This window comes from Rattus rattus, chromosome 6 (assembly GCF_011064425.1).
Source record: "Rattus rattus isolate New Zealand chromosome 6, Rrattus_CSIRO_v1, whole genome shotgun sequence".
NCBI classification, from domain to species: Eukaryota; Metazoa; Chordata; class Mammalia; order Rodentia; family Muridae; genus Rattus; species Rattus rattus.
Window position 1 is genome coordinate 24,636,774 of NC_046159.1, and position 13,208 is coordinate 24,649,981.

At 41.0% G+C, this 13,208-nt stretch overlaps 1 protein-coding gene across 1 annotated transcript in view; it reads left to right on the forward strand.

Moving 5' to 3' along the window:
* The window catches only part of Rimklb (ribosomal modification protein rimK like family member B), a 33,408-nt gene extending 21,130 nt beyond the window's left edge, over positions 1-12,278 (forward strand). Inside the window, exons 3-6 of the mRNA XM_032905740.1 lie at positions 2,328-2,558; positions 5,749-5,835; positions 7,693-7,896; positions 9,820-12,278. Of these exons, the coding sequence (XP_032761631.1) occupies positions 2,328-2,558; positions 5,749-5,835; positions 7,693-7,896; positions 9,820-10,286 (989 nt within the window). The 3' untranslated portion in view covers positions 10,287-12,278. The remainder of the gene's footprint in view (positions 1-2,327; positions 2,559-5,748; positions 5,836-7,692; positions 7,897-9,819) is intronic.
* Positions 12,279-13,208: the final 930 nt, after the last annotated feature.

A 13,208-nucleotide genomic window follows, 5' to 3' on the forward strand; every position in this document is an offset into this window, starting at 1 on the left:
AGTAAGTGTTATAGTCCACTGATAAAAATAAATATTTTTATTTCTATGTATATGGGTGTTTTGCCTGCATGTTTGTCTGTATACCACAACCATGCCTGCACTTGTGGCACAAACACCACAATTTAGTTAATAAGTCAGGGTAGAAATTTTGCTTTTTAGAGAAGAATGTATCCCAATCCAGTATTAATAACACAGTGCTTTTGATTTTGTGATACAAACTTTGGTATTTTATTCCTCCCTGGCCCCACCCCTTACTGACATTCAGTAGAGCTGAGCACACCTCTCCAGGACATCAGCTCCTTGCCCAGGTAGCATAGTGGATCTGGCCTAGTAGCAGAGGACATTGGTGAGCAGACCCTGAGAGGCAGACTTGTGGGAGAGCTGACCCCTGCCACTCATCTGCTGTGAGGTGGCATAGGGGTGAGATAGTTTCTTCCCTCCCTTTGCTACCTGTGGTAGTCCAGAGAGCTGACCCTGAGGTCATGAAAGCAGGAGAGCTGAGCTGCAGACCCTGTACCTCACCTGGGCAACACCATTAGGGTAGGCCCTAATGGCAAAGGCATGGGTGAGCCAGCCCCAAGAGTTTGAAAGCAGGAAAGCGGGCTCAACCCCTCGCCAGCACTAGCATTTGGAAGAGTGGATCCCATACTTGGCTGGGCAACACAGTGAAGTTGGCTCTGGAGTGTGGGTGTGGGTGAGCTGAGCTGACCCTACCTCCTGCTTGTGGTGGCATTGGGTGGGCTAGCCAGACTGGTGCTGGAGAAATGCCCTGGTGGTGCCAATGTGGAGGAACTCGAGGGTGATCAGCTCAGCTACCACTCGGGTCGATAGGTTTTTCTTAAGTAGATAATTAATAGTGTGAGTCCTGATGGCCTTCAGACATCTTTACTGTTATTTTACCTTCCTCTCTCCTGCTTCCTCCTCCCCCTCTATGCTTTCCTCACTATGAGTCCCCACCATGCTCTTTCCATATCCCCCATCCAGTTACCTCCACTCTGCTATTCTCTACTTTATTGCTCCCCTACCCGACCCTCCACCTCGGCAGAGGTTCCTTTTTACTTTTCCTGGCTTTCATAGTTAATCTAGGAAGTGTAGTCACATCTGAAGATGTAGCACGACAGCATTCCACAGTGTGTGTGCACCACATTTCATTATCCATCTGTTGGCTGAAGGACATTCGGGCTCTTTCTGTTTTCTGACTGAGAATAGAGCCAGGGGACGTAGCTGAGCCGGGATCCACAGAGTGGAGTGGGTCATACGGCAGGTTTATGCTTAGCTTTCTGAGCACTCTCCGTACTGCAGGAGTGCTTGGACCATTAAGAGTCCCTCACCCCTCAGGCATTTGTTCTTTGCCATTCTGACTGGGATAAAAAATGATCACACAGTGGTAGGGACAGTAAACCTTTATTTATTTATTTATTTTTGCTGTTGATCTTTTTTCTTTTTCTTTTTCTTTTTCTTTTTTTCCCAGGCCCATTTTTCAGATGGGTTGCTTGGTTTTGTTTGTGTTTTCCCCATTGTTGTTCTGTTTGTATATCTGGTTAATTCTTTGTCAGAAATGAATAGCTCAAAGATTCTTTGGGCTTCTTCACAGATTCTTTTTTTTTTTTTTTCTTTTCCTTTTTTCAAAAGTTGATTGCTTTCGTTGTGCACACATTTTATGAAGTCCTGCTGGGGCAAGTGGACACTCTTTAGACAGTCCTTTCCTGTCACGTCCTGACACCCACGTCCTGCAGGATACTGTCTGTTTTCTTCTAGCAGGATTTCAGAAGGGTTTCAGGTTTCAGGCCTAGGTCTTTGATCTATTAAAGTCTTTATGTGAGGTGATAGATAGGGGACTGATTTCACTCTTCCATATGTGGACATTCAGTTTTCTCAGCACCATTTATTGAAGATGCTTTGTTTTCCCCAGCAAATGCTTTTGGCATCATTGTCGAATATTAAACGGCTGAGTTTATGTGTACTCGTTTTTGAGTCTTTGGTTTTTTGCTCCACTGTCTGCGTATCTTTTTGTTTTTGATTTTTTTGCTAGTACCATACTCTTACTGTAGCTCTATAATATATCTTAAAATCTAGAATGGTAATCACCCCTGCATTGTTTTTGTTTTTGTGGGATTTTTGTGGTTCTATAAGATCTTGAGGTTAATTTTTTCTATTTCTGTGAGTGAAATGGAGAATTGGGTTGGGATCACATTGAATCTATTGTTACTTTTTAAATAGAAAAGAACTTGCATAGACCTTGAGCCCACTAGTCTGGGATCGAGCCGCCATATCCTTTTTTAATACTCCTTCCTTCCAGTGATGTTAGCTTCACTCTTCTGTTTCAGGTCTGCGGATCAATGGAGAGCTGATCTCTGCCTACCCACAGGTGGTGGTAGTGAGAGTTCCAACCCCATGGGTGCAGAGTGACAGTGATATCACTGTTTTGCGCCACCTAGAGAAAATGGGGTGCCGGCTGATGAACCGGCCTCAAGCCATCCTGAACTGTGTTAATAAATTCTGGACGTTTCAAGAGCTGGCTGGGCACGGTGTGCCTCTACCAGATACTTTTTCTTACGGTGAGTTCACAGACAAGGATGTCTCTTTGGGGGCCTAGAGAGATGGCTCTGCAGAGAGTGCTTTCTTTACCAGTGTGAGAACCTGAGTTCAGATATCCTGTACCCCTGTAAAGGATGGATATGTTAACATATCCTGTAGCCACAGCTCCATAGACAGGTCACTGGCTACCAGCATAGCTCCAGGTACAGTGAGAGACACTGTCTCGGAATTAGGCACCTTGTAGTGATAGACACCTGGCATCCTTCTGTGACGTACACATGGACTAGTGTATGCATCACACATGTACACAGAAATGCATGGGAAGGTACTTGGTATCCCACATTTAACTAATAGTACAAATGATTGACCAGAAAGACCTTATCTTATAGAAGTTACTTTCAAGATGGTTGTGGTGAAGAGGGAAGGCAGGAAGATTTGAATTCTAGACCAGCCTACATCATATAGCAAGGCACAGAAACATCCTAGGCAAGAAGTCATTGTGTTTATTTTTCTGAGATTCATATGTGCGAATGCCTTCATGGATGCATTTGCACTGCATGTATACAGTGCCCTCAGAAGCCAGAAGAGGTCATCGGGTTTCCCAGAACTGAGTATAGACAATTTGACCTATTATGTAGGACCTGGGAATTAAACCTGTGTTCTTTACCAATGAACCATCTCTCCTACTCTGTGAATCACATGTTAAGGTTAGCTTTGTGGGTTTAGGGATTTAGCTCAGTGGTAGAGCGCTTGTCTAGCGAGCACAAGGCCCTGGGTTCGGTCCTCAGCTCTGGGAAAAAACAAACCAAAAAAAGGGTTAGCTTTGTGACATGGTTTAAAAGGTTTATTAGCACAATGTTGTGTTAGTCCAGTTAGTAAGATCTTCAGGGATACTCTAGCTGCTAGCTACCGTGCTTAAACAAATGAGTATTTCTGTGTTCAAATAAAACTTTATTGTACAATAAGGCAGTAGGTCAGAAGTAGCCCACAGGCCTTAGTTTTTTCATAGCTTAATATTTTTATACTATTTAAGAGAATGACCTTATTAAAGATGTGTGGTATTCTTTAAAGCAGCACTTAAACTCTGTGACAGTCAATTTGATGTGTACTAACACTAAAGTGAAATACAAATATCACAGCCATAATGAACTTGAAAAAGCTTCTAATGGTTTTTGTACTTAATCACCTGCCCATAGCAAACATCACAAGAGGCACATTTTGAGTGACAGTGCCAATGGCCTGAACCTGATCTGTAACCACACTTGGTTCAAGTCTGCCAGCCTCTGCTTCTGGTGCTCAGTTATTGGGTTGTGCCAGGCCATCCAGCTTTCTACAGAAGGATCCTTTTCTTTTCCTTCTTTCTTAAGACAGGGTTCTTCTGTGTAGCCCTGGGCACCATCTGTAAACCAGGCTGGCCTTGAACCCAGATTTGCCTGCCTCAACCTCCTGAGTGATAAGATTAAATACACTTATGTCTACAAAATCATTCAAGTGATTTTCTACAAAATCATTTCTTCAAATAATGCTCAGTAGAATGAGGTTGGGGGCTGGAGATTAAATTATTAAATTATTATTAAATTATTAAAAATGTAAAAATCCAGGCTGGAGAGATGGCTCACTGGTTAAGAGCACCGACTGCTCTTCCAGAGGTTCTGAGTTCAAATCCCAGCAACCACATGGTGGCTCACAGCCATCTGTAACGAGATCCGATCCCCTCTTCTGGTGTGTCTGAAGACAGCGACAGTGTACTTATATATAATAAATAAATCTTAAAAAAAGATTTAATGAGGTTTTAAAACGAATTCATTTATAGTAAAAGAATGGAACCTCACACGCATGTGTTAAGTTACTGCTTTTAGTATTTACACAGAAGTACAGAATTAGTGTGGACCACTTAAAGGCTGATTTCCTAATGCTCCTGGCTTCTTAGTTTGGGAAGGAGAAAACGTCTCACTAGACAGTTAATTGTACCTTTAATGATGAGGGATTAAACTGTTAATTTCTGTAAAATTGTGATATTGCTTATATTGTCCTGATGTCACAAGCCTTCTTTGCTTATTTTTGTCTACTATCCTGCTGATTCTTTTTATAGCTACAGGTTATTTTTGTTTTCATCCTGCTGCTCTATTTTTTTCCCCAGAGCAATGAAAACACAAGCAGGATTTACTAGTGAATGCTCACTGTAGGAACACCTCTGACTCATAACAGAGATAGAAGGAGGAACACCTCTGACTCATAACAGAGATAGAAGGAAATCGTATGTTTGAGGAGTGGGGTGTCAAATTTAAAAAACAAAACAAAATAAAACCGTGCTGGGCCTAGTGGTACAGGCCAGTAATCCCGGCTACTCAAGAGGTAGATAGAGGCAGGGAAATCACATGTTAAGCACAGCTTGGTCTGTGAGTTCAAGGCCAACATTGGTAACTTAGTGAAACTTTGTCTACAGTAAAAAATAGAGGGTTGCAGATACAGCCTTGTAAGAATGTCTGCTCAGCATATGTGAAACTGGGTTAAATCCATAGTGCTACACACAGAGCAGAGCCCAGTGAAGCGCTGGAGCAGATGTGTAGGTTGTAGACATCTCAGAAAACTCATTTAGCTGTATCCATCTGATTCTCACAGAAAGTGTCCAAGAAAATGTGCTGGGGACGAGACTGTTGCAGGCTGGGACACTGATAGCCACAAGGAGAGGAAACTAAATCCCTGTTTCTCATCCTGCAGAAAAATAATTTCAGAAGTGATTAAAATCTTAGTATCAGATCTAAAAATATGCAACCACTAGAGGAAAACACTTAAGATAGAGTTATTTGTATATATGTATGTATATCTATTATACTCACACTGCAGTTCTCAAGAGTTTATTATTTTGTGTGGGTGTTTGTTTGCATGTATGTCTGCAGCAGGCGAGTGCTGCCAGTGGAGATTAGGGACATTAGAACCTCTGGAACTGCAGTTTTGAGCAGTTGAACTGCCATGTGGGCACTGGGAATTAATTAGGTCTTCTGGAGGAGTAGTCAGTGCTTTTACTGTGCCATCTCTCTATCCTCTGAAGATGCTGTTTTCAACAGATAGTTATTCATAATTTCTTCAAGAAAACTAGAAATTAGCTCTCAGTCCCGTAACCATCTACCTCCCTTGTGCTGTGCTTAAAATTGGTCCCAACATACTTTCACCATTAGCCAATTGCTAATTAATTTTTCCTCAAACCAGGTGGCCACGAAAACTTTTCTAAAATGATTGATGAAGCGGAAGTGCTGGAGTTCCCAATGGTGGTGAAGAACACACGGGGTCATAGAGGTGGGTAAGATTTGTGGGTATGCTATTTAGTTGTGAAATTGCTTTTGCAAATTAACAAGGGGGATTTTGGATCAGGACTTCTGAAGAATAATTGAAGACCAACCAACAAGTGTATAAGACCACAAACTTAAAGGAAATGTCCAAAACTTAGATTTGGTGAGATGCTGCTTTTAGAGGTTTTGGTAGAGGTGTTAGCATGAGTAAACAGGTCCCAAGTTAGTGCTCTCAGCAGCAGTTGCAGTTGTCCATCATCCCTGCCCCTCAGGCTGTCTACCTGGAACACTTGAATGTCTAAGGCAGGATTGATAAAACATTTTGGTAAATTAATTAGATACTGCATCCTAAATGCTGGCTTTGTCTAAATGTTCTGCATCATAACTACTCAGTGACCTTTAAATGTGAAATCACATGAGGTCTCAGCACACGGACAAAGAGTTCTTTGCCAAATGTCATATCTGTGGCCTTTACTCCAGTTCCCAGAAGTCTTCACTGCCACCTGAAACCTTAGGAGCATGTTGTGCTGCAGCATCTCTAGAGGTGGCGTGCAGAGTACACATCTTCCTATGTTTCCAGACTCTTCCACAGAAGCAGTCCAGAGGGCTCTTGACCACATCCATCATCAAAGCAGTCTCAGCATTGTGTAAAGTTTGGGTACCAGCGTTCTGTATTAGTCATTTTTCCATTACTTTGATAAATGCTTGTCCCAAACATCCATATTTGGAGTAATATATTTTTTTTCATAGGTTTTTATTCTCTGCCTCATAGTGCTACTTTATTAGCAATTACATTTTTCTTGACTCATTCTTTCAAGAATGTTTTACTGGGTCTTTTCTCTGGGTCACTGTTGTATAAATATTCCCCCAATATTTATAGGTATATTATATAGCATTCTTTTTGAAGAAAATGGTTTTTCAGAAACTTGCACTGTGATAGACTGCCACTGTAGGTTGGCCGCTAAGGTTCGTTACCTTAAGATGTTTGTGCCAGACGTGTCAGCTCTTTATACATAGCCCACACTGCTTTTCTACCTACCCCAACTGTTGGACTTTGTTCCCATATGCAGCCTTATTAGTCTGTGGCTGTTTGTATTTGTTGCTCCATTCTACTCAGTAATTTCCAAAGCTAGGCTCTGTTCTAGGACAGCAGTCTGTTTCTAGCTGTTATATTTGCAGCCATCCCCGAGCCACTTTTGATTCCTGTTGCTGTGGTAGGTTGACTTTTAAGCAGAAAATGTATGTAATACATGCAAGAATATGATGTGTAGGACATGTGGGACGTGTAGTTCAAAATTCAGCTAAAGCCATTAAGTTTGTTTGACTTACGATAGCTAAGAACCTGGGACCTCCTATGGTGAAGGCTCAATAAACAAGAGCTGCATACTGTCTGCGACTTAGTGTTAGAAGTCAGCAAAAAGGAGGAAAAGGAGGGCAGAGCCAGTTCCCCCAGGGAAGACCTTAAAGACACATGCTACTTCTACTGACAGAAGGATAAACATAAAAAGCAGTGTGGCAGACTGCTTATGTTACTGTGTTGTAATAGATTGCTAATATGTAATAGTTATGTGTATTTAATTCAGGGGAAAGGGCTTTGCTAAAGAATGAGCTAAACTGGCCAACCTTTGGAAGAATACAGCACAGGTCCTCAACCTTATAAACAAGGCGAATAGTTTATGATTGGGGGAAATAATAGATCATTAAGTTTGACTCTGTTCTTCACATTATCTCAGTAATCATAACTAAGTCACTTAAGTCAAAGAATAATTGGTTCTGAAGGAGTATATAGGCACCCAGAATGTATTTATCAACTATCCAGTTTCATGACTTGCGTGTATTGTATATTTTTATTTTTAACTCCTAGGCAAAGCTGTTTTCTTGGCACGAGATAAACACCATTTAGCTGATCTAAGCCATCTTATTCGGCACGAAGCTCCATATTTGTTCCAGAAATATATCAAAGAGTCTCATGGAAGGGATGTGAGAGTCATTGTTGTGGGAGGCCGTGTAGTTGGCACCATGCTACGCTGTTCGACAGATGGAAGGATGCAAAGCAACTGTTCCCTAGGTAAAGATAACACAGCACCTCTGTTGGTACCTAAGTGATCTAAGTGGGAGGTCTAGCTCTCCCCTCGTTAGTAAGAATTTACTCTATATTTTGTGATAACTTAAATTTTTCATTTTTGTTCAAGTTTCTGTCCTATACATTATATGTTTAGCATATTCCTTCTACCCAGCTGCTCTTGCTTTCCTTGCCTTTCTTCCTTTGGTCTCTTTGTCACTTTAAAAGGAACAACAGGCCTTGCCACATCCAATGGGCCATCCCACATGTGGTCACTGTCCCTTCCCACTTGTAAGCCATTTAATCTATAACTGCCAGAAATTCTGTATAAAGTTTTTATACACACACACACACACACACACACACACACACACACACACACACACACACACACACACACACACGCCCTGTTTTGCCTGTTGTGCTCACAGAGACCTGAAAAGGGCATTGAGTCCCCTGGAAATGGCAGTCACAAGTGGTAAGCTACCATGTGGTTGCTGGGAATTGAATCCCAGTCCTTTTTAAGAACAACTAATGCGGCCAATCTCTGAGCCATCTCTCAGTGTCCCCCTCCTCATTCTATTGCTTATGTACTTCTGATACAGTTTCCCAGATTTTCTAATTTTGTTTTATGATTTTAAGGGTTTTTTTTTGGGGTGGGGGTTGTGTTTTGTTCTGGGCTTTAAAAATATTCCCTATATTTGATTTTATTGATTATATTTCTTTTCTGTTTTTTTTTTGTTTATTTTGTTTTGTTTTGTTTTTATTCTGTTTTGAGAAGCCAACCTTGAATTCTCTGTAGCCTAGGCTGATATTAGCTCTCTCCTGTCTCAGTCTCGTGACTGTCCCTTCACCACACTCCACTGTCACAAACTCTCACAAACTGCACTGTCCTTCATTTCTTCTGTGCTAATAACTGCTGACCTCTCTTCAGCCCCCTTTGTCTCTGTTTATGTGTTTATTAACAAATTATTTTTGAGACATTTATACTATAAAGCCTTTGCTGGCCTGTGTAACAAACTCTAGACCAGGGTGGCCTCACATCCCAGATCCACTGGGATTATACTCTAGACCTGATTCACTTGTTATATAAAGCCAGATGGTCTAACTTTTTATGCAAACATTTTTTTTTTCGGAGCTGGGGATTGAACCCAGGGCCTTTCGCTTGCTAGGCAAGCACTCTATCACTGAGCCAAATCCCCAACCCCATGCAAACATTTTTTAACATAACCTTCTATATCTGTGGGTTCAAGTGATTTAAGTGAGGTGAATAGAGCTCTTTGTATGTTGCATCCTAAAGGTTCCTGAAAGCAAACAGTATGCAAAATCAGTAGGAGTGAAGAAAGATTCAGTCACACTCTACTTTAACCTCCTGGGGACCCTCATCCTTTCCCTGGCACGGTTAGAATATTTGGATTGAGTTGATGAACTGGAAAGATGAGCCTACAGTGGTCGTTCCTACACTGAACATACTGTCACTGTTCCTAAGCAGTAACATTTTAACAACTCTTTGGTGTTTCCATTGTATCAGGTATTGCACTCTTAAAGATCCGATTTAAAGCATACGGTAGGACCTAAGTACTACAGATTCTGTTAAGGGCTTGTGACCTTCTTTCTGTAAGTCTGGTATCTCTGGCAGTGATAGATTCTGGAACCCTTCCCTTGTGATACTGAAGAACATTTTTATGGTTTAGACCTTAAGGGAAGTATAATGTTTTCCTACAACTTCCTTTTCTTCAATCTTTGTTCTGGAAGATGAACATATTTTAAGCCAGGGGTGATAGTGTATGCCCATAGTTCAGCACTCAGGAGGCTGAAGCAGAGAACCATGAGTGGGAGGCACTTTATCATCGAGCCTTGATCGGACAGAACAAAAACCAGTTTCACAGAGAACTGCATTAGTAACTCTGCCTCTTCTCTCGTTTTCAGGTGGTGTGGGGATGATGTGCTCATTGAGTGAACAAGGGAAGCAGCTAGCTATCCAGGTGTCTAATATCCTGGGGATGGATGTGTGTGGCATTGACCTGTTGATGAAAGATGACGGCTCCTTCTGTGTCTGCGAGGCCAATGCAAATGTAGGTTTCATCGCCTTTGATAAGGCTTGTAATCTAGATGTAGCTGGTATCATAGCAGACTATGCTGCCTCCCTTCTGCCCGCTGGGCGGCTCACCCGGCGCATGTCCCTGCTCTCTGTGGTGTCCACTGCCAGTGAGACCAGTGAGCCGGAGCTCGGTCCCCCTGCCAGCGCTGCTGTCGACAACATGAGCGCCAGTTCCAGCTCTGTTGATAGCGACCCTGAAAGCACCACCGAGCGAGAGCTGCTCACCAAGCTCCCAGGGGGGCTGTTCAACATGAACCAGCTGCTAGCCAATGAAATCAAACTCCTGGTGGAGTGACTCCACTGGTAAATAGTTAAACAACAAAACCCTTGTAAAACTGTCTCCCTGCACCCCATCCCCTTCCCCTTAACCAACTTGCAATGCTGTTCATGGAGAATGTTCAGAAGGTTGAGATAAAGGTATAGTAAGATTGATTATATGAAGGGAAAATAGATGAGACCCCTTAGTGTAATACTTAACTGATTCATTTACAGATCTCACAGAGAGGAATACGAGGTGACACACAGAGAAATGGCAGGCTCTCATGTTAACCTTTTTAGTTACTAAAAGCCTGCTTTAAGGCCATGAGGAACATGAGAAGTTTTTTTCCCTCTCCTCATGGTTTCTTGCTTTTGTCTTTATGTAGAGTGGTTTCGATTCAAGAACTTGGTAGCATTGACTTCAGTTTCAAGATTTGTATAGAGGAAAACATCCACTTAAAATCCAGAAATGTTTTAAATAATAATCTGAAAATTCTGCCCGTTTCTCTCAGCTAGCATTTAGCACATAGTTTATGAACTCTAAGGGGCTCTGACTGGAATTTATATTCATGTTTGTCTTTGTTTTTTTTCCCCTTAATTTGGGTGGGAGGGTAATGTGACTATAACCCAATAAAGATTTTTAATAACAAAATTGGCATGTTTGCATGATGAAAGGGAAATGAACAGTATTGCAATGTTTGGTATACAAAGTAGCATTTACTCAGTGTAGATGGTTACACTAGTTGAGGTTTGTGCATTGACTTGTATTTGCTAGTGATTTAGTCTTTCTCAAAGGATACATGCTCTGTTACTGTTACATTGTTAACACATGCTGGTAACACCCTTGCTCTATGACTGCATCTTTAACAATGGCCAAAGTAAACAATGCTACTTTTCTGGTTAACAAGACACCACTCAAAACATACATTTAAAAGTCTCCCTGCCTTCCCTTTTTTCTGTTTGGATGAGTTAAACATTTAAAGGATATAAAAGACATTTCCGGAAGGCAAGTCAAGATATTAGGTATAAAGCTGAAAGGATTTCTTAATGCTAACTTTTTGTGTTTGCAGTTTTCACATTTTAGAAAGGAGTATATATGTTGCATGCAAGTGTACATGTTTTATTCTTTGTTTACACCAAACAGAATAGATTCTAGAGAATGGCATGATGGGAAACAGTTTTTTACTTAAAACAAAACAGATGAATTGCCTTAGACCTCGATAGTATAAGATACTCCCCGAAAGACAATAGGAAAGTAGATGTTTCTTAGGCTTTTCTGTGTGTATGAATGTTGTTTGTTTTTGTAGACTGTTTGGTGTATGATTTATTCAAGGCTACATGCTTTTATTTAATGTCATGGCTGTGCATTTTGTTTTTTATGCTTAAGATCTGGAGGGAGGTGGGCTGGATGTTTTGGGGGGGGGTTTATTTAAGTATTGAGTCTCATAGCCCTACTCCTAAGCCTTCGGTACTGACCACTCTGTTCCTTTTTTGAATTGATGAAAACCCCAAACTGCATATAATATGAGCCTTTAACACGAGGAGTAAAATCTAGTCGTGAGTCTGGAAGATGTGTTAAGAAGTGGAGATGCTTCAGGGGTCAACATAATTCCCCAAGCTTTTCTTGCTTCTCCAGTGCTGTTTTTCTTCAGATGGACCTTAACATAATTTCTCGGACACTACTTAGAGACTTGAAGGCGATAATAAGACATCAGTATCATCCAGCTCAACAGAGGTTTGATCATGGTTAACTGTGTAGTTCTCTCATTTTAAAAAGGAATGTAATAAAACTTGGTTTTCCCCATAGAATTAAATAATATTAAAACGGAGTGAAAGGTTTTATTGACAAATAGAATAGTACCTAATCTGTGCACTCTCATTTCACCTCAGAAAAAAGACACACAAGGAGTTCCTAATCTGTCTTTAGGGCACTCTAATTGCATCTGCAGGTTCTGATTTGCACAGCATGATTGGGAGTCATACAGACGTACCTCTGATTCGTTAACAGAATAAAAGTACTTGGTACTTTGCTGAATGATCATATTTTGGAGGGTGCATACTATTTGGTATAGACATAAATGAGCAACTGTGTAATCAGATCCTAAGACCATCTGGTTGCTGCATACACTATGATAGACATGTATGTAAGTTCATGCATTTGAAAACAAATAGAGCATCTTCACTTGTTAAAATTCACTTCTTATGGTGGGATAAATAAAGAAACAGGGAAATTATAGTTAGCCATTTTTCTAAAGCAAACACTATAAGAAGTTTCCCCAGCAGTTTGACGCCTGGTTATGCAGCCACTGTGGAGAAGTGCAGCTCTTCACCAGCCACCCTCTGGGTGTCACACTCACATGTCACACTGAAAGCAGGAAGGGTGCTCATCAAATTAAGGTAAACAGTAAGAACAGATCGCTCTGGAAGACCTCAAAGGAAACAAGTGAGAGTTGACTTATTTTCATAAATTTTGTATAGTCATCACTACTGTGAGAAAATGTGTCAAATTTGTGTAATCGTGCCAAAAATCTGAATTACTGTAAATTTTTTGTACACTGTTAAAATTGTAATTCTTAATTGTATTTTAATGATTCTGATTTTGTTTTTGTTACTTATGATGAGAATTGGACTCAGATCCATGTATTATGAACTATGCCACTTAAACTTACTAAATTTTTTGATACTTTGTTCATTTCTGCTGGCTTTTCTCCAATGAACTTTGAAATCTTTCTCTATGCTATCAATAAGAAATTACCTTGGGACGTTAGAAAAAAATCCAACCAGAGACTTGATTTCATCGGGCACTTTCTCAGACTAAGACAAAGCCCTGCAGGCATTGGAGAGGCCACTGACCATCAGTCATCTCACTCAAGAAGAAGAGTGGAAGCACAGAAGCTCCTCAGTCACTGAACCCCCAGTTTGGGGTTGGGGGGTGTTAGAGACACTGTGAAACCCAATC